We start from the raw sequence: 20,974 nt of genomic DNA, 5'->3' as shown, positions 1-20,974 counted from the left end.
CCCCACCTTTGCCCAGTCATAGGGTTGTAGCCACTGGCTACAGGCCATAAGATCATGGCCACTTATATTTTCAGAAGTCAGTTGGCATCTCTCTCTTTCTATCTCTCTCCTCCTGACTTGGGTCCTGGTTGCCGAGACCCAGGCTGGAGTCCTGGATGCCTACCTGCTGAAGAATGCCTCCTAGAAGAACTGACTGAGGATAGAGTAAGTCCTGGATGACTAGAGAAAGCAAAGATGTAGAGGTGGCAATAAACTTTTTTTTTAAAATTGCAACCCAGAAAGAGAAGGGGAGCAAACCCTCCTTAGGACGGAGAAAGCCGCAGTCCAGAGAGACTCGGGGCTCTGTAGATCCCAAAACAAGTTTATTGGGTTTATTAACTTTAACAAGTGCGAGGACACGCCTCCTCCACCCGGTTCGCCCAACTCGCAGAAGCTCGGAGGGCTGCTTCCTGCTCCGCCCGCAAGGTGCACCGATCTCCACCCTCAGGCTACGAGATCCTCCCGCCCCGCGGTTAGGCTGCGCCCCAGGCGCTCCGCACCCAATCGGAGCCCGGCCCCGCCTGCAGCCCGCCCCGAGTCCTATCCCTCTGGGCTTGGCAATACCTCTACGGCTCTCCCTCGGCGTGGCTCCGCCTCCAGCCCGGGCCCGAGCCTGGGCGGTCCCTAACGTCTTCGTTCCGCCCTTGAACCAATCGCTGGCCCGAGATCTCCTGTGGCCCCTCCTCCAGACCCGCCCCTGCCCAGTGCCGGGCCTGGCTCGTTCCGGCCCCACCCCCGGCCCGCCCCGCCGTCGGTGCGCGGAGCCCTGGAAGGCACCGCCCGCAGACGCTCGCAATTGCTGGCCGGAGAGCTACCCGAGGAGAGCCGGCGGCGGGAGCCGAGTGGGTTGCGCGCGGGGCCAAGCCGGGCCGGGGGCCGTGTCGGGGCCGGGCGGCGGCCGGGCCGGCGGACGGCAGGATGGGCTGCACCGTGAGCGCCGAGGACAAGGCGGCGGCCGAGCGCTCCAAGATGATCGACAAGAACCTGAGGGAAGACGGAGAGAAGGCGGCGCGGGAGGTCAAGTTGCTGCTGTTGGGTAAGGCCGCGCCCTGCGCTGGGACCCCCGACTCCCCGCCCAAAACCCCCAACAAGGACTTTGACCTCCAGGCTGGGGCTTTGAACTCCCAGACTCGGCCTGGACCCCCATATCTGAATTTGAACCCCAGACCTGGCCTGGCCAGGACACCCGAATAATGATTCGAAACTCTGGGTTGGTCTAGACCTCTGATCTATAGCCCAGACTCTAGGTTAGACCTTCAACTGATTCCAGTCCCCAAACCCGGCCACCGGTGCCCCAACATAAGCTGCTCAGAACCCTGCTTGAAAGTCCACCTTTACTGACCAACCTCACAGGCCCTCAGAGCCGCTGCCTTGTCCTTTCATCCTTCCCTAGACTTGACCCAAACCCCCAGGACCCTACTCGGCCCCAGACTGCTCACTGTATTCCCGTTCGGTGGAAGTAGCCTCAAGGCCCCTGCCAGGCCCCCTTTCCCTCCTTCCCGCTCTGATCCCCATCTCTACACGGGACCCTGTATCCTCCACCTGTGCACCCTGATCCCAAGGGGCCTCTCAAGTGGGAAACCATAACCGCTCCTGAGCCCTCTCTCCAGCTGGAACCCCCAAACCCTTAAAGACCTCTGCTGCCTGCATCTGGCCCACCAGGTCCCTCTGTCCGCATCACTCCTCAGACCCGCTGTTTCCCCTCCGTGAAGTCCTCTTCCACACTTCGGCCTTTCCCAGAGTCCCCCACCCCTCCTGCACCGGATGGGCCAGGCTGGGAGGAGGTGGCCCAGACCCCCAAGGGGTCGGACTAAGGCTTCACTGGTCCCACTTGGGGAGCCCGGGCCTCTGCATCCCAGGGAGATACTGCTGGCTGTCCTTTTCCCAGTTTCTAAGCCAGGTCTGGGCCGGTGAGGGGGCGGTCTGGGGGGTAGGAGGGAGTGTGGAGGAGTTGGGGTTGTGGCGCCTCCAAGGCCAGGGAAGATGGTGGCTGCTTGAGAGGTGGGGGGAAGTGGAAGTGGTAAGACAGCTAGCCGACATATTGCTGCCCTGGCGGGCGGGCGGGCCGAGGAGATCTGCTGACGGGTGCCAGGCTTCCTGCACGCCTTCTGGGCCTAACGGCCTGGGATGTGGCCTCCAGGAGTGGGTGGCCTGTTGGATCTTGAGGCCGTGTGAGGAGCGAGTGGTGGACCAGCTGGATGGGGAGTGTGGGGGGGTAAACGGGGGGGGCATCTGAGGTGGACTTTTACAAAGACTGTGGGCCCTGTAGTTGTCCCCATCCAGCCTGGCACCGGGAGCAGGTGTGGTGCCCAGTGGCAGCCTGATTTGGGGGAGGTTTCGGGGTTGGAGGGAGGGAAGCCCCTGGCAGCAGCATTGGAGGCTGGACAGTGTATGGGGGGGGTGTGGCCCCTCAGCCTCAGAGCTGCTGTGGGGTCCCAAGCTGTGAAAAGTGGGGCTTTTCATGCTGTGCGTATGGCCGAGGGGCGTATGGCCGAGGGACAGTGTGTCTTTCGTCATGCGTCCATCTGTTGACTGTCCCTGGGGGCCTGGCCTCGGGGGCACAGCCCCGAGGTTTCAAAATGGCATCCGCTCCAACGCTGCGGGAGGAAGAGAAGGGGCGGGAAGGGGCGGCGGCCCAGCCTCCTGGGCTGTTTTGCGTTGGGCGCTTGCCTCTTCCTGTCTCTGTGCTGCGAGTACAGCAGCGGCAGCGGCAGTGAGTGGGTGTCGCCGCGATGGAATGCCCGTGGCTGCTGCCTGCTGGGCCTGGGAAAGGTGCTTCTGGTACTGCTGCCTCCCAGTGCCCGACCAGAGGCCTCTAGCCAGCCCCTTCCCAGGCCCGTCAGAGTTATTGTGGCAGCTGAGATGTGGGACTGGGCCATGGGGCTGGGGGACACAGGGCTCCTGGGCTGTTCTGTGTCTGGACCCCATCCCACCAGTCTTGCTCCTAGGAGCCTGGCTCAGGTTTTGGGCCTGGCAACCCCTCCCACACTGGGCTGGCACAACCAGGGGTTCAGGGTACGGCTCAGTATTTTCTAGGCTGGGAAGTCCATTTCAGCATCCTGCCTCTCTGGCTTTGCTTCCCTCCCCATCCCCTACCCCCATGAAATGGGCTTCCAGAGTTTGGGCCAGAGGAGTGCCTGGGTCCAGGCTGGGGAGAAGAGAGGCTCGTGGAGGTTCGTGTGGGAGTGTGGGGATGGGCGCTAAGACCCTGCAGACAGTGCACTGCTAGGGACTGGGAGACCCAGCTCTGCCTGACATTGAGGACCCAGTCTGCCATGGCTGCGTGGGGACGGATCCTGGCTGGCCATCCCTTTCTTATCCAGGTACGAGGAGGTGATGGGAGCCCAGCTGGGGCAGCTTCGGTGCTGGGCACCTGTCCCACATAGCGGGAAGGACTCTACCCAGGCAACGGGACTCAAGTTGGGCAATTGCCAGCCTTCCTTCCCAGACAGAACCACGCCTGCTGCCCCACCCACATACTGGCTCCTTCCTGTCCTGGGTAGTCCTGGGTAGCCCTGCCAGCAAATGGGCACAGCACTGTCACCTGTGCAGAGGCAGATGGGGTACACACTGGTGAGAGGGTTTTTCCTGGCAGCTTTGGTGTGGGGAGCAGAGTTGCCAATACCAGCCCTGCCCCAGGGATCACCCCCAGCCCCACCTGCTATCCACAGGTGGAATTCGGGGCCTTGGGCTGAGCACTTAGGAGAAAGGAAGCCAGAGTGTGTGTTTGGGGGTGTCTGCGACTTGGGATGAGCTTGAGAAAGGAGAGGCAGTGCCCATCGTTGGCTCCATGGAGGCTTCAGGTTGTAAATACAGCGGTTCTCTCTTGCCCCTGGCACTTTGTGTCTGTTTCCTTCCCCTGATGTACTTGGTGTACTTTCCCCATGTCCATCTCACTCACTCCGACTTGGTTGTTCTGCAGGACTCAGGGATCCCCACACCGATCCTTCCGTGACAACCCCCGTCACCACGGCTGGGAAGCACTTTCTCTGGCTCCTGGCACTTCTGTCGTCAGAGCATGGTCTTTGCCATGGGTCACAGCTGCCCTCCCTTGAGACTACAGGGGCAGGGTTGTGTCCTGTTCATTTCTGAGCCTTCCATGCCAAGCACGGAGCCTGGCACCTATTGGATATTTCTTGTCTGTTTGTTGAATGAAGGGAAGTACTACTGGTCTGAATTTGGTCTTGGGGGTGGGTAGATGGAGGAATAAGATGGTGGTCACTGAGCCACAGCCTGGCGTATCATGGGCAGGTGGCAAGGGCTCAGTATAGAACCAGTGACTGGTGGTGGTGGTGGCGATGAGGGACAGTGAGAGAAAAAAACCTTAGGTTTCTTTCCTCCTGGTTTCGCCACAGGCTATGCTGGCACCTCAGAGATAGCCCTTACTCCACTGCAGGCGTAAGTTTTGCTGACCAGTCTGCAGCCTGTCACAGGGCACAACACACAGTAGGGCCTCCCACTGTTGCTAGGGGAGAGTGGCTTTGCAGTATTCCTTTCAGCTCAGGCTGTTCGGCGACTGTTGCAGGCCTGTCTGGCAGTGCTACTGGAGTTCCTGGCTTGGCCAGTGCAGGCTAAACATGAGGGATCGATTAGGTTTACCAGAAGAAAAGGAAGGGTGTTTTGTGGCCTTTGTCCTGTCTATGTCTCTAGCAAAGTGCTGGCACACTGGGTGCCTAATAGGGTGTATGGGAAAACAAAGCTATTGAGCATATCTATGAACTGGGATAAGTAATTCTGGGGCCGCCGCTTGGGGCTTAGTGCAGCTGGAGATGGTGGGAAATGCTAGCGTGGGATCCTGGCTGGCTGGGTAATGGGGAAGGGTGCTTCCTGGAGAAGGGGTCCTCTGGGTGGCCTTAAAAAATGACCAACATTTATTACGCCAGGCATTGGGAACAGAGGGACCAATTCAGCAAGGGCACTGAGGGTGGAAGGCCTGGTGTAGGTTCCCGAGCCCTTCCTTGGGTGGGTGTTTCCTAGCCTAGAGAAGGAGGGCTCACCCTCCCTACACCAGCTCTTGGGGTCCCCAGATCTGGGTTCAAATCCCAGCTCCACCTAGGCCACTGGCTGAGAAACCCAGCGACAGGTGAAACCCTGGGAAGCATCGTGCTCTCCATCCATAACCTGACTGCAGCCACAGCTATTGTGGGGACAGTAGGTCACAGCTTAGAGGTGTGAAAATGGGTGAGGGATCCTCTGCTGACTGCTACCGAGCTGAGAGTTTGGTGGGGAGGGATCTCCCCAGCCTAGAGGGTGGCTGGCCCCAGTGTGGAGGCCCTGGGGAACCTCCTTCCTTGCCCTCAGGCACTGCTCTCTGCTAGTGGAGAGGCCGAGGTCTGTAGACTGTTGGTGCTAGCTGGAGTGACAAACTGCCCTGGGGGCCAGAAGCCCACCCTCAGGGGCCTGAGCCACCTTCCTGGGGGTCTAGGTAGCTGGGCCAGCCTCCCGCTCCCTACCCCTCCTTTTTCTTCAGCTTTTGCCATCCCGTCTGGAGCTCATTAGCATTTGAATGGGAGGCGGGGCGGCTTGGGCCTCCCAGTCTCCTTTTCCCACCCCCACCCTACCCCCGCTGGGTGAGGCTTTGTCTTCCAGCGTGGGCAGTGCAGGAGCTCCCACGCTGGGGAGTGAGAAGGGGTCTGAATCATTTCTGACCCCCTCTGCCTGCGTCCTGTCCAGTCCCGCTGGGCTAAGCCCCCGCGCCTGACCCCAGTGATGGTGCAGGCAACCCGAGAGGGTGCACCTCTAGGGTACGCATGAGACCGGGTCCTTCAAGAGATGCCCCTGAGCTGGGAGACTGGATGAGTCAGGGTGGCTTTGCAAAGGAAGTGATGGGGGTCTCAGGAGGGTGGGGGTGGAGAACCCCAGGCAGAGGGCCGTGCCATGGTCATGACAGAGAGAATGAGGCGTTTGTGCCTGGACGTGAAGCCAGGCAGCTGGGGAACACAGCTTCTGTGCCAGGCCAGAGCAGCCTCTAGCCACCCACTGTGCTTGAGTTGGAACCTCGGCTGCCAGATAGGGGCTGGCATGGTCAGGGACCCCCTGGGGCCTGGGCAGCCTGTTGGGGTTGGCCCTGGGCTGGCCTGAGCCACAGGGTGTGACCAGGCCCTTTGATGGTGGCACTGTTGGTGTCCTAGGCCTGAAAACATTGCCCAGCAAGTAACGGTAGGTAGTCCTGGGGGTGGGGCCTAATCGGATCCCAGTGAGATCCCTAGGCCTCCAGCACTGCAGGGTTTAAAACTTGGGGTGGCTGGAGCCACAGGCAGACACATTGGTCCTGTACACCCTGCCCTTGGTATCAGTCCCCAGCTGCGTCTCTCTTGGTCTTTGTCTCTAAAAACCACCCATTCCTTTGTCACGAAGAGGGTGGAGGAAGGTTTGTCCACATAAGCTCTTCGCCACTGAGGGACAGGGCCTTGATTCCCCACATCCCCAGCAGAGGGTAAAGCCGTCGGCTGACGCAGAGCCTGAGCCTGCCTCCCCCATAGCACCCCTGGGTAGATGGGGGCAGGGCCAAGGCCAGCTTCTGTCCCGTCTTCCCAGCAGCTCAGGGCAGGGCAGGAGTCAGTCCCAGCCTAGGAGGTCACTGAGGGGGAAAGGGTCCGCAGGTGCTGGCGGCCATAGCTCCTGGGCCCAAACTAAGAATGCTCTGCAAGGTGCCCGAGGGAGGGGAGAGGACCAGGCCCTTTGATGGTGGCCCTGTTACCTGATTCTCTGAGGCAGCTCCTCCCTCAGCCACATATGCAGGGTGGGGCCCCCTCTGCCCAACCCCTCTAGCCCAGAGCTCTTGTTGTTACTAAATCTCAACCCACCCTCACACTCACCCCAATGTTGTTTCTTGGGGCTGTGACCATCTTGGTGGTTTGGGAGGAACAATGTCCTTGGAATAACCAGATGTTTGCTGGGCACTTCTGCATGCACGTCCAAGGCTTGGCAGCGAGTGCCAGGCCAGTGCAAGCCAAAGCCTAAAGGTGGATCGTGTACGGCTTGTTGAGAAGATGGTTTGTGGTTTGGTGGGTTCCGGGACGCCAGTGCTGCTACAGCCTCAAAATGTGCAGAGGGGTTATCGATGGCAGCACCTACTATGCCCCAGACAGGTGAAAGGGCAGTGGAGTCTGCATGGCAGGGCAGGGCCTCTCGGGGAAGTGGTGTCCACACCAGAGGAAAGGAGGAAGCAGCTGGAGGAGGAGGAGCCCAAAAGAGGAAGAGGCCAGAAGGCCGCTCCTGCTATGTGCTGGGGGTTGGGGGTGGTGGGTGAGCCCTGTCAACCCAGGGATCTAGAAGGTGAGCCCCACCTGCTCGGCCTCATCCGCATGCTACCCGCCCCCCCACCCCGCATCCCGATTGATTGGTGGTCACTGGGTGGAGTCAGCCCATGCAGCTCTGTCCGTTGGCCTGTCCCAGCAATCACTGGGCCCAGGATCCCAGAGAAGGTGGTGCCTCTGAGAAGGATTCCAGGCCCCTCCTTTGACCACAGGAAGTGGTGGCTGGGAGAAGGACGCTGGCCTGAGAGCTTGCAGGAAAGCAGAGGGCTGCTCTTATGTTCCCGAGCGGCCATTGCCTTCTAAAGCCGGAAGGCCGACGGCAGGCCCAGATGAATGCCCGGAAATGGAGCAGCAGCGCTGGGATTAGCTCACTCTGGGTTTCCCCTGCCTGGGAATAGACAGAGGGGCCCTTGGTCCAGCCTAAGGATTCCCCCCTTCTACTACCCACTGGGCCTGAGGGTGCCTTCATTGGGCCTCTTGTGAGAACAGCAGCCACCTCTGATTGAGCCTTGACTGTTGTGGGGCTGGACTCTTCGTGGTCTTGTCTTATTTAACCCTGTGAACCTGGGACTGACGTTACACCCATTTCATTGATGGGGAAACTGAGGCTGAGGGACATTACATGACCTCCATTACCTAGTAAGTGGAGACATCAAGCTAGGAGCCAGGTAGTGATTCTGAGCACCTGCCCCAGACTACCATGGCCTGTCAGGAGTCTGTGCCCAGCTGGCAAGAATCGATGAGTCGGGACAACATACACGTGCTGTGGGTGCATGTGTGTTCTCCTGATGCCTGGGGACCTGTCTCTGGGGGCCTTCATTCTTATTTTAGGAAATTGCGAAGGGACTGTCTACCCTGGAGGGCAGGACCCAAGGCAGTGCATGAATCTTTCTTGCTCAAAGCCAGAAGCCTGCCACGTGGCCATGGGTGACCTCCTCCTAATACAGCTGCCCCCATTTTTGCTTCCACCTTCGCTCCCAGCCCATGTACCCTCATAGTAATACTCAGGTCATAGGCAACTTAGCACTTCACTTTCCCCTAACATGATGCTTGTTCCTCCTACAACCACCAGGCTTCAGAGGACTGAGCCCAGGCTTCGAGGCTGTCCAAGTCCGGGGGGTGGGGAGGGAGGCCCTGAGCCTCATCTGAAGACTGGGAGTTGTCCAGATGCGAAGTGCACCTGCAGAGCACGCCCGCTCTGAGCACAGGTGTGGTGGGCTCGTGTGGGAGGCTGCGTGGCCACTCAGTGTGCCCGTGTTGTGGGCTGCCCGCAGCGTGAGAGGTGCTCAGGGTCCTCGTGCTCCTTGGCCTCCCAGTCCGAGATTCATGGCCTTCCCCTCCCCGTGGCGGTTCCCAGGGGTTCTGCTGTGTGTTGTCAGGCCAGGCCCCAGGGGGCTGAGGAGCCTACAAGAGACTTAGGAGAGCTAGAGCAGGCTTCCAGGACTTTCCTGGCCCTGAGGCCCCACAAGCAGAGAACATGCGTCCTCTTGACCTCTCTCAAGACCTCAGGTCCAGGAGGGTGCATTCCCCCACCTGCCTCACGGAGTGACCTCAGGCTCTGCTCTTCCCTCTCTGCCTGGTGCTGGGACCTATGATGTCATCCTAGGGTGAGCGTGAGGACCCCGGGAGGCTTCTCAGTGCAGGCCTGGGGCTTGGCACACTGCCTTGAGCAGGACATTTCATAGATGGGGACGCTGGGGCCCAGGCACTGTGTATCTCACCCGGGGCACCACAGTGACTCCGGAAGAGAGCTGGAGGTTATTTAGATTCTATGAGCACAGCAAAGGGATTCCTTCAATGACCAAGCCCCCAGGAAGAGGGGTGTGCCTAATGGCCTGGCTCCTTGTGTGAGCTGGGTCCTGCTCCCAGCCTCCTGGTGCCCATCAAGGGTGAAACCTGTAGCCTGAGGACACTGAGGGTCCTCCTCTCTTCCAGGCTGGCCTTCCTTGCCCGGTCCCTCAGTTTCCCTCTGTACGGTGGGCAGGGCCCCACAGAGGGAGACCCAGTCCTGCCTGGGAAAGCCCTCAGTGTCTGGCAGGCCCCAGGCCTGTTTCCCTTGCGCAGAGAGCTCTGACTTGGCAGTAGCAGGCCAGGCCCTGGTTGTTCCTGCTTCTCTGATGGACAACATGAACCCCTGGAAGCCGCTGGAGGCCGCCCAAGTGGCAGGGACTGGAGGGAGGGAGGGAGGTTCCGGCTTTGTTGGGGTACCCAGGGGGGAAGGCAAGGCACACATGTGGGTGGGGATGTCACAGGGCCAGACCGACCCATGCTGAGCCTCCTCAGAGGGAGTGAGGGAGCCAAAGAGCACCTGGAGGAAGGAAGAGACGCCAGAGGCGGGGCTTAGAGGGCCTTTGTCTGGCGGGCCCTCTTCCCCTCCCTCCCATTCCTATTGTTCCCTGTGTGCAGAGTCTCCGCTGGCCGAGGGCTTCCCAGGCTCGGGAGGGGGCGATGGGTGAGGGTCCAGGCCCCTCCCCCAGCTGCCCCTAAGCTAAGGCTGCTTTTCAGAAACAAATGCTCTCCAGTGCTGCCCAGCCCCCACTGCCCGCACTGGGTCTCTGGCTGCCGGGCTCCCCCTGGTGGTGGTGAGGACCGCGACCCTAAGGCGACGGGAGGGGCGGGAGCTTTGGGGGCCTGGAACCACAGGCTGGGCTGCAGACGTGGCACCTTCCTGGGATAGGAGTGGGAGGTGGTGCCTGGGCTGCCTTTGGGGGTAGGCTTCCCAGGGTTCACCCCACCTTCCCACTCTGCCCCAGTGGGGTAGGCCGGGGGCAGTGGCAGTGGGAGTGGGCCCACTGCTGTGGGTTTGAGCTGGGCTGCTGCCCAAGTCTGTCCTGTGGTCATAGCCACTGCTGCTTATGAGAATCTCTGCCCTCAGGGCTGCCACGTCAGCTGGCTGCTCTCCCTCGCCCCATGTGTTACCGGGGAGCCCACAAGCACAGGAGCCAGTGCAGGGGAGGCCTTTCCCCGAGCCTGCCCGGCCTTCTGAGTGTGGGGAGTCCATGAACAGTGTCTGTGGTGAGGCTCCCGGGAGGGCAGGAGGCCCCGGCTGGGGAGGCATGCCGGGTTGTGTGGAGCGGAAGGGACGAAGTCAGAACAAAAAGGCAGCGGCGGGCCGCGGGCGGCGTGCGGCGTGCGCAGCTCTGACTGCAGTCCCGGCTTCCACAAGTCCCGGCAGGGAACCAGCTCTGCTGAGTCAGCCAGTTACCACTGGTCATTGGCCTCCCTTGCACTTTGTCTGAAAGCTTCAGAAACGCTCCTTCAAATGCAGTGGCCCCAGCAGGCCACTCTGCAGGTTGTGGTTGCAGTGACCGATACAGCGTGGTCATTGTGGGCTGCAGGAAATGAGAGGTTTGAGGAAATCGGTAATCTCCAAAGGGTAGAAAAATCGTGCTAATAACGTTTATCTGAACACTCACCATGTGCCAGGCACTGAGAGAAGAGTTTTGTGTTTAATCCTCACCCCTCTCCTAGGAGGAGATAATGGTGCTTTATTTCACAGATGAGGTGCCAGGAAGCGGCAGGAAGGGGACAAAGTTCTGGGAGATCTCAGGAAGGATCAATGCGGCACCAGGGTGTGGCAGGTCTGGACCTCCCTCTGGGAGAGTACCTGCAAGTGAGAGATGAGCTGACTGGCCACTCGAGGCTCGGCCGCTTCTGCAGAGGGGAAAGTGAGGCCAGAGAGGACAGCAGCATATCACAGCCTTCCGGCAGGGCAAAGTCTTATCTAGGAGATAGAGGATCCAAGATGGACAGACAGCAGTGACCTGAATACTGGGGCTTGGGATCAAGCAGCTGGACCAGTGGCCCACGTGTGTGTGCTGCAGAGGCCTGCTGGCCTTGTTCAGGCAGGTGGCGTGGTACTGTCTCCCTTCCCCCATCTGTTCCCTTCTCCACTGGGGCCCAGCGCTCCCAGAGTGGAAGCAGATGTTCTAACACAGAGCAGCTGCTGTCATCCAGCACACCAGGGCAATTACTCCCCGCCTGCTGGGGGCCCAGCAGCTGCGCCCCAGGGCAAGCGCTGCAGAGATGTCTTCCTTGGTGGGACCAGGTGTGGCGCAGTGGGAGCTCTGGCCACCCCAGCATCTCTGGGCCTCTGTGGTCTCACTCAGCTGGAGACGGGGTGCCTGGTGGGGCCCTCTATGGGCAGGAGATTCCTGCCACCTTCTGTTGGTGGAGCTCCCCTACCCAGCACCTTTGCAGCAATCTAGAGACAGCTATGAAGCCCCCTCCTGTGAGGAGAAGGGGCTAGAAAAACTCTGAGCCAGGTACCAGCGTATCTGATGGGGAATACCAAAGGTCCTGATGGAAAGGGGGCCCACGAGGAGTGATGAGTGACACTGCTACTGCTGTCCCAAAGCTCCCGAGGTACCCAGCCAGTGGGCTGCCCAAGAACCAGGGTCCTTGTCCCCCACCCATTCTACTGGGGTGTCATATTGTAGTCCCACCCCCCTCTGTCCCTGGCTCCCGGATTCTGTCTCCGTAGTCCCTCCTGCTTTCTGCCTGGCCGCAGCACCACACCCTAATCCTATCCCTCGCTCCTTCCCACTTGAGTCACAGCTGTTGGAAAGACAGAGGGACATCCCTGAGTCGAGGGATGAGGGTTCCATGACCTTGCTTTGTCCACCTGTCAAAGTGGAGTCTTTCTGCAGCGACCCCTGCTCGGGGCAGAGAATGGCCTCCTAGCACTTACAATGTGAGAGCAAGAGAGACTGAAGCTCAAAGGGGACAGGGAATTGGACCTTCAGTGGGCTGGGACAGGGAGCAGTTGTCCTTCCTCCAGCCTGGCTTGCCCAGGTGCTGCCTGCTTCAGTGCCTGCCAGGTCTGCCCCTGCTGGGAAAATTGGGTACAGAGCGTGTTTGTGTTCTCCCCATCGCTGAGGAGGGTCAGAGTGGTCCAAAGGCCAGACAGGCAGGTGCCTCAGGTGGACAGGAGTCCCCAAGTTACACTAAAGGGGGGGGCAACTCGCAATCTAACGTCAGGTCTCCTGTGCCCTGGACAGTTGTGGCTCTGAGTCTCAGTTCGCCTGCCCGGGATGGGGTGATTGATCTGACTATTCACTTCACATCCTTGGCCACCGCTTCCCTGCGAGACCCCTCCCCGCCCCCCCAGTCCTGGCTGAGACTGTATGGCTCCTGCTTCCTCCCCTGCTTCAGGATGTGCTCCCTCCCTCCTGCGCTGTGGGAAGGACAGATAGGCAATCACCTGGCCCTGTGGCTAGCCAGTCCAGTGCTGCCTCGTGGGTATCTGGAGCCCCGGGGATGGGCATTACCATCAGGCCTCCCTGGCCCTCTCCCCACGCCCCCTACTCAGCAGGTGGGGAGTGTTAGTGTGCGGGATCCCACCTGCTCTCTGCCATGCACAGTGGAGACGGAGGGGTGCTGCCATCTGACCACCGCTCACGCCCAGGGGAATACACTGGCACCTCTAGTGCCCAGGGACTGAACCGAGAGAGGGGCTCCCTGTCCCTCCCTCCCACGCCTGCACATTGATGCCACTCCCAGTGGTCCCCTATCCTGGGAAGCAGGTCTGGGCTCGTCAGAAGCCCGTGACTCCCAGTAGCTGGTGGCATCTGTGAGGAGAGCCCAGCTCCATCTGCTCAGGAAAGCCACTGCTGCACACATCCCCAGGCCCAGCCCTGTGAGGGCCACAGCTGTGCCCCAGTTTCTCCTGGTCCTAGTGGATCTGGGATGGGAGGGAGGGCAGCTGCAGGTGGGCCCGCGCCTTAGTGGGGTCAGCTGCTGCTTGGAGGGTACTGCCAAGGCTTGGACCAGTCTCCGCCTGGCACAGCAGGAAGTAGACCCCACTCAGCATGTGGGGAGTGGTCCAGCTGCAGTACAGGGCACTGCAGGAGTCCTGCAAGGCAGGCAAGGTGGGTGACACACGGAGGAGACCGTAAGCATGTGACAGCCACCTCACTGTCCTCATTTGTTAGGTGGGGTGAGAAGAGAACTGTCCCTTGGGATGACTGAGAGTCAGTCACTTAGTTGACATGGTGGGCGTAGCGTCTGACACGCAGTGGGCGCTGCTCGCGGCTTTCCATTTTTATTATTGCTGGTTGTCCTTGTTGCTCACGTCAGTTTGTGTGTTAGCCACTTCATCCTCTGGGGTTATCTTGACTGACGCTGAGGGACGTGGGGGCCAGAGTCCCCAAGCATGACCTCCCCGGCCACCCTGCTGAGCTGCTCAGAGGGACAGATCTGCCATGGTAATCACCAATGGTGGGACACAGGCCAGTGGGGCAGGTATGCCCAGCAAAGAGAACTACAGGGGAAAGGCCTGGAGGTGGCAAGAGGCAGTGCCTGGCAGGTGCACGGCTGACTGGCAGTGATAGAGCAGGAGCAGAGGGAACAGTGGGCAAAGGCTGGGAGGGCAAGGTGGGCCCAGCTTAGGTGCCTTCTTCCTGGAGCTCAGGATATCCCTGAGAGAGGTGAGGCCCTGCCCCTTCCATGCCCCCATCAGGGAGACGGTAGCCCTCCTGCTCTTCACACTTCCTGCACAGACTTCTGGGGAATGCATGTTCTTGGGCTAAACGCCTCCAGATCTGGCTCTGTGTCTGGGAGGAGACCTGGGAATCTACTATTTTTAACACCCTTCCGGGGGCATTGTCCCGCAGGGTCTGAGCCATCTTTTGAGAAGGGCTGGGCAGGCCGGGCATCTTGGTCCTAAATGTTCCCCTGTCCTTCCACATCCTGGAGACATGCTCTTGGAACCAGACTTTACTTTCTGAGCTGCAGTGTCCTCGTCTGTTAAATGGGAGCAGAAACAGTATCTGTGGGGCTGTGATGAAACTCACAGGAGAGAGTGCCAGCAAACCTCTCGGCACTGGCCAAGGGGAAGTACAGGATGGGTCTGCCAGGCCAGGGAAGCACCTTGAGTCAGTAGGGAGAGAGAGAGAGAGATACACTGGGTGTCTCCCCGGACCTGGTCTCCCCTCTGCTCAGGGGCAGACCTGGCCCAGTTGGCAGAGGGATGGGCCTTGGGCCATGTCTGGGAGGCAGGTGTGTGATGCCATGCTCATCCCAGGCTCCTTGGCAGCTACGGCTCAGAGTGGGGGAGGAAAGGGCTGCTGCCCTGCTGGACTGTGCAGGGCTCCTTACTGTCAGCTCTGCCTGGCCGCCATGTTGCTGAGCACCAGCCGCAGAGTGGGGAGCCTTCATGTGTGACAATGACAGGGTGACTGCTGTGTGCCAGCCTCCAGTCTCTGGCCAAAGCCCCTGAACTCAAGTAGGGCAGCAGGGAGCTGTGGTGGAGCTTTTGGGAGGTAAAGGTCGGGGGAAAGTCTACCATGGGGCACAGGTCGGTTGGGCTGTGCTGCCCACCAGGCCCGACTGCCTCCGTCTCACCATGTAGTTGGTGGGGAGTGAGTTCCGCCTCCAGGGCTCCAGGTGGCTGGGCCACTCGCTGCCTGCCTGTGCAGCCCACTGGCCTGCTTCCTGACTGCCTGTGCTCTCTGTTCCAGGTGCTGGGGAGTCAGGAAAGAGCACCATTGTCAAGCAGATGAAGTAAGTGCTATGTGCGGGAGGCAGCCCCCAGACCTCGATTTCCCCTCTTCGTCTGGGCCTATACTGCCCAGCCCGTCTTAGCCAGGCCCAGAACCTTCTCGGAGGCAGTCATTCATCCTCAGTCCCAGTGGGTCAGGGGCAATTTGTCCTTTCTGAAGTAGGTCCCTGCAGGCCCCAGCAGCCCAGGTGGCCAAGTGAGGTTCCTATGGCCTGTGGACTTTAACCCCTGACCCCTGACTGCCAGGATCATCCATGAGGATGGCTACTCAGAGGAGGAATGCCGGCAGTACCGGGCGGTCGTCTACAGCAACACCATCCAGTCCATCATGGCCATTGTCAAAGCCATGGGCAATCTGCAGATTGATTTTGCTGACCCCTCCCGCGCGGTATGTGGACCCCCCACACTTGCCTACCTCCCAAAGGCTTTAGGGCAAATCATGTCCTGGGGCCCTGAAAATCCCCCAGTCTAGGCCCCATTCTGGAGGCCTCCGTGCCCTTGACAGGTGGGATGGGGGTGCACCCCGATGTTTGGTTGACCACCTACTGCTGTGCCCAGGACGACGCCAGGCAGCTATTTGCACTGTCTTGCACTGCTGAGGAGCAGGGCGTGCTCCCCGACGACCTGTCGGGCGTCATCCGGAGGCTCTGGGCTGACCACGGCGTGCAGGCCTGCTTTGGCCGCTCACGGGAGTACCAGCTCAACGACTCTGCTGCCTAGTGAGTGCTCCAGGGCGTGGGCGGGGTGGGGGTGGTCTGGCCCACAGGCTGGACTGAGGACCTGAGCACGCTCAGAAACAATACAGTCTAGTCTGTCCTTAGACTCAGCCATTCTAAACAACATTTGCTACCACCTCTCTGTGCCAGACCCTGTGCAAGGCTTCAGGGACACAGTGATGCGTGGAGCAGACAAGTCCACAAGCAGTGACAACTTAGGGTATCAGTGTTGTGGCAGAGTCATGGTAGGTCCAGAGGGGGGACTGCCTCAGCTGAGCTCAGCTCGAGACGGAGGAGGAATGGGAAGGTCTTCAAGGCAGGGGCACAGCGTGTGCGGACTCCTGGGGGTAGCAGAGTGCTGGCTCTGCTTGAGGTCACAGAGAAGTTCAGGCTGGTTGGGGAGGGAGACACCAGAGGATGCCCTGACCTCCTTCCCTGAAGTACCTGCTGTGTGCCAAGCTGGGCGCAGGGCACCCCTGAGAAACGGGACAGACAGGCTGGTGGCCAGCGCTGATGGCTGGAGGGCTGTGGAGCACATCCTCTGCCTCAGGATGGTGCCACCCGGTAGGCTGCTCGCCCTGTACTCGCACCTCGCCTCTCGTATCCCGGCTTAAGCCTGTCCCTCTGTCTGGGACACCTTTCCCACTCCCACTGCCCATCCAACCCGGAGCCCTGCCCCAGGTACATGGACAGCCGCCCCCACCTCCTCGCAGTGGCCTGAATGCCTTTGTGAGTGCACCCCCCCAGGAGCTGAGTAGTCATATCCAAACACGGGGGGCCTCCAGGCCTCAGCGCTGCCCCTCCCAGAGGTCACAGAGCCTCAGCACCAGCAGAACTTACGGGCTTCAGAAGCAGGGAGGGGTGAGCCCTGTCAACCGCTGCCACCTCAGTGCCCAGGATACTCAAGGAGGGCAGGCATAGAGCCACCTTCCAGGCCACTTCCCACTCCTCCCTGGGCCCATTCTTCATTCCCCATAAGTACCTTGCTGTGCCCAGTGCTGTTCTTGATAGGGTTTCAGCCGTGAACATGGGCCCTGCTCCCCGGCCAGATTTATGCCTTGGCAAGAGCGGGGATGGGGAGTGGGTTGGGACACTACAGGGGACAGGGATACTCCACCCCTCTTCACAGCCATCCTCCAAGGCTGCCATGGGGCATCAGGTCCCTGGGGTGAGCCCACCTGTTGAGAAGGGAGAGGCTGGTGTGGCGCTCAGCATGGGGCCTCCAGACAGGAGGCTCTCGGTGGGGGCGGGGCATGGTAGGCAGGTCACAGCACATGCGTCATGGTCCCCCATGGCCCTTCCTGTTTTGCTATTCTGTGTCTGTCTCTGAGGTCATTTCCCTCTGGTCCAGCTGCTGGTGGGAGCCGAGGGCTGGCTCCAGCAGCCCTGCCCCAGGAGCGCGACATTAGCACTGGGCAGCAGCTTGGAGGCCTGGACCCAGCCCCCAGAGCATAGTAAGGATATTGAGGCAGGCGGTAGAGCTGACCTCAGGGCCCCGCAAGGGTGAGTTGATACTAATTAAGGGAACTGGTAAAGAGGAGCCCCTCACACCCCTGCCAAGCAAGTGTTGATACTCTCCCCCAAGGAGCCCAGATATTACTGGGCGTTGGGCAAAGAGCCCACTGGGCCTGGCAGGCCCCAACCTGTCCAGCTCAGCATCGAGGGACATGCCAGGCTGCTCTGTGTCCTCCAGTGGCACAATTGCACCAATTAGTATCCCAAATCCCTCACTGAAGGACTAATGTGCTGCCTCCCACCCCCTCCTCTGCACCTCCACCACCCTGGATCCTGTCTGAGGCAGGCCTGGCGCAATCCTGGGGGCTGGGCTGGCCGGCCACAGGCTGCCCCTCCTCCCAGGCCTGTCCTGTAGTCTGGAGGCGAGGGATTCTAGTCCAGGTTTCCTCGTCTCAGCCATGAATATAACGCAGCGGTCCAGGTAAGGAGACCCCATGCTTGCCCCCTCTGATGCTTCCCCCACCTCCAGCTACCTGAACGACCTGGAGCGCATCGCACAGAGTGATTACATCCCCACGCAGCAGGATGTGCTACGGACCCGTGTGAAGACCACGGGCATCGTGGAAACGCACTTCACCTTCAAGGACCTACACTTCAAGTGAGTGGGCAGGGTGGAAAGGCAGGACCTGCTAGCCTTTGAGGTGATAGGGAGGGACCCTTACTCCAGGGCCTGCTGATGGCTGTGTTGGGAGGGGGAGGCCGGTCCAGCAGCCCCCAGCCCAACTCAGGTTTCACAAGGCTGTGCGGTTGCCAGCGGCTCACAGCCTCTGCTGACCTGGCCCCATGTAGCTGCAGCCTGCCCTGTTGTCATGCCCTGGCCCAGAACCAGGGGGAAGGTGGACAAGTGTGGAGGATTCTGTGAAGGCAGCTGCCCCACTCTGAGCAAGCCTCTGTCCTCAGTTGGCCAACCTGTGAAATGGAGCAGGGACCCTCTCCCAGAACCCCCTTCTCTGGAGCTAAGGTGACTGTGTCCACAGGATGTTTGATGTGGGCGGTCAACGGTCTGAGCGGAAGAAGTGGATCCACTGCTTTGAGGGCGTCACAGCCATCATTTTCTGCGTAGCCTTGAGCGCCTATGACCTGGTGCTAGCCGAGGACGAGGAGATGGTGAGAGGCCGAGAGGCTCCTGGGGGCTGGGAGGTGGGGGGCCGTTGGCTGATGCTGACTGCGCTGTCCTGCCCCCAGAACCGCATGCACGAGAGCATGAAGCTGTTTGACAGCATCTGCAACAACAAGTGGTTCACGGACACGTCCATCATCCTCTTCCTCAACAAGAAGGACCTGTTCGAAGAGAAGATCACACACAGCCCCCTGACCATCTGCTTCCCTGAGTACACAGGTGTGGGGGACTGAGGCTCTGGGGAGGCGTGGTGGCCAGGTGGCCCACAGGTGCCCCCTGCTGGACAGAAGGGTAACTGCAGGACCCTTATTCTGGGGCTGGGGTTTCCCAGGCTTGTGTACTTGTGCCTGCACACGCGGGGCCCTTCTTAACACAGTGGGCTGTGGGCCCCTTACACGTGCACGTGGGGATCCTCCTTCACACAATCAGGAGCCCCTCTTTCCACAGTCAGACGTGCATGTGCATTCACACGGTCCTCCTGTGCACATGGTACACACCCCAGGTACTTGTGCGTTCACATACCAGAACCATGCAGTGCGTGTTGGATGGGCCTGCCTGCGGCCCACTCAGCACAGGTCCTCACCATTTTGTCTCCCACAGGGGCCAACAAGTACGAGGAGGCAGCCAGCTACATCCAGACGAAGTTTGAGGACCTGAACAAGCGCAAGGACACCAAGGAGATCTACACGCACTTCACGTGCGCCACCGACACCAAGAACGTGCAGTTCGTGTTCGACGCCGTCACCGATGTCATCATCAAGAATAACCTGAAGGACTGCGGCCTCTTCTGAGGGGCAGTGGGCCTGGCAGGATGGTGAGCCAGAGAGGGGCTGGGCAGGGAGCTGGGGAAGAACAAAGTGGGGCCATTGAGCCCAGAGAAGGGGAGTGTCCAGGTGGGGGTAGGGAACCTGGGTGCCCAGTAGAAGAGCAGAGGACAAGGGGGAATCCCGGGATGGTGAGTCAGGAGGGCCACGGAGTGCAGGGCACTGAGGAGGTAGCTCAGAGTGGGCTGGGCTCCATTCTGCCCAGTGGTCCAGACAGCAGAATCGCCTGGCTGTGTGCTGGGACAGAACTAGAGGGCTGTCACCACCTTCCTTGGAGGAAACTCACTTCCTCAGGCCAGTGGCTTAGCCTGAAGGAAGCTGGATGATGAGGGGCCCAGCCGCCTGCCACTCAGCGTTACCAGCTCAGTGCTCATTGCTGCCAGCTTTTCCTCGGACCTATCTGAGGGTCCTGGGCTGAGGCTGGCTCCACCAGCCCTGGGGGAAGTGGGGAGGACTCTTCCAGTGCTGCAGACTCCCCTCCCCCACAGAAGCCAGCAATAGACACTGGCTCCTGGGTGGCCACTGTGTCCCTGGTAACGAGTGGGTGGGGAATAAAGGAAGAGGGTCATTGTCTAGGGAGCTGGGAGGAGAGGCACAAACTGGCTACCCCCCAACCCATCCCTGATGTCCCCCACCTCCAGGGCCACCGCTGACTCTGCCACCCCCAGTCCCTGAGGAAGATGGGGGCAAGAGGACCACGCTCCCCGCCTGTCCCCGCCAGCTGCTTTTCCCCTTTCTCTATTCTTGGCTCCCCCGTCCCCTCCCTCAGCTCCAGAGACTTGGGGGAGGGGTTACCACAGGCCTCCCTGTTTGAAGCCCTCCTTTGTCCCAGGTGCTGGGAATGGCTGCGGTACCCCCTTCCTGGGCATCTGTTTTGGTTTTAACCATTGTCTTGTTCTGTGATGGGGGAGGGGAGCGCATACTGAGTCTCCCAAGACCTGTGTCTGGAGGGGCACCCACTTCTCCAGCCTGGGACCCCTGGCTTTGCCCAACACCAGCCCCTGACCCAGCCCAAATCCAAATGTTTACAGGGACCTCCTGCCCACCCCATCCCTCAGCCGCTCGGAGGCCCCAAAGGAAAAAGCACAAGAAGTGTGAGACGCCACCATTCCTGGAGACCACAGTCCATCTGCTCATTCTCGTAGCTTTTTAAAAAAAATGAAAGTAAAGGAAAAAAAAACTGCAAACCTAGAAAACTTTTTAGAGAAAAACTATTTAAAATTGTCTGATCCTGACCAGCACCCATCCAACCCCCTTCCAGTGATTTCCGTGCCTTGAGTGTGTCTGCGTGTTTACACCCATTCTTCTGCTGTCTGTCCCTATGCGGGCGGCTCCCCTCCCTGCCTTCCACAGAATCGGATTCCAAGGGCTGTTCCAGACAACTGCCAACGTCATGGAGGGCCCCCACCCCAGCGGCCCTGGGCCCTGGCTCCATTAACCTAAATGTAGCTCCTTAGCGCTAACTTAGGAACCACCGCTGCCTGCTGAGGGGCCATGCCCCTTATGCCCTCGCCCCAGGCCGGGTCCTTCGGCGTTGAACACTTCCTTGCTTTTTTTCACGTTTTATGGAATTGTTCACCTGGTTTGAAATAATAAAATGTAGAAAGAAAAAATACCAAGAACTGCTTGGCATTCTTCTGTCCCAGAGGCAGAGGCCCAGGCTGAGATGTGCCAAGATGATGGTGATTTGGACCCGAACCCTCACTGGCAGGGCCCTGGGTGCTCAGCACTTGAGATTTCCCACTGGGATACCTGCTGGGACCTGTATGTCTCCTCTTTCCCAGCACATCCTGTCCTTGAGCTGGAGCAGCTTTCAAGCCTTGCTGGAGCAACAGGCCAGATTTCTTAAGGAGCTGTTCTAAGGGACTCCCACACAGGAGCAAGAGAGATGCCCATTGAGCCTAGTGTGAGAAGAAACTGATTCTGACTCAGAATTAGACCCAGAGCCATTTGCTGCAGTCACAGCCTGATGAGCTACAGCTTCCTAGACACCCCCTCCC

At 59.9% G+C, this 20,974-nt stretch overlaps 1 protein-coding gene across 1 annotated transcript; it reads left to right on the top strand.

The window, feature by feature from the left end:
- Positions 1 to 789: 789 nt before the first annotated feature.
- GNAI2 (G protein subunit alpha i2) lies at positions 790 to 20,170 on the top strand. Its single transcript, XM_019723793.3, has 9 exons — positions 790 to 1,075; positions 14,759 to 14,801; positions 15,046 to 15,187; positions 15,358 to 15,518; positions 17,500 to 17,628; positions 18,008 to 18,137; positions 18,216 to 18,369; positions 18,751 to 18,964; positions 19,616 to 20,170. The coding sequence occupies exons 1-8, from the start codon at positions 958 to 960 to the stop codon at positions 18,939 to 18,941; spliced, it is 1,068 nt and encodes a 355-aa protein (XP_019579352.1). The 5' UTR covers positions 790 to 957; the 3' UTR covers positions 18,942 to 18,964; positions 19,616 to 20,170.
- The last annotated feature ends 804 nt before the right edge of the window (positions 20,171 to 20,974 follow it).

Source organism: Rhinolophus sinicus, chromosome 5 (genome assembly GCF_057876585.1).
Source record: "Rhinolophus sinicus isolate RSI-liver-muscle chromosome 5, RSI-T2T, whole genome shotgun sequence".
In the NCBI taxonomy this organism is placed as follows: domain Eukaryota; kingdom Metazoa; phylum Chordata; class Mammalia; order Chiroptera; family Rhinolophidae; genus Rhinolophus; species Rhinolophus sinicus.
The sequence above is the reverse complement of the archived record's forward strand: the minus strand, read 5'-3'. Positions and strand labels throughout refer to the sequence as shown.

Excerpts from the sequence above, each read along its gene's own strand:
- GNAI2 (XM_019723793.3), top strand. The coding sequence starts at position 958 with ATGGGCTGCACCGTGAGCGCCGAGGACAAGGCGGCGGCCGAGCGCTCC. Across the intron at positions 15,188-15,357 it reads TTGCTGACCCCTCCCGCGCG|GACGACGCCAGGCAGCTATT; the intron begins GTATGTGGACCC and ends TGCTGTGCCCAG. Across the intron at positions 17,629-18,007 it reads TTCAAGGACCTACACTTCAA|GATGTTTGATGTGGGCGGTC; the intron begins GTGAGTGGGCAG and ends CTGTGTCCACAG.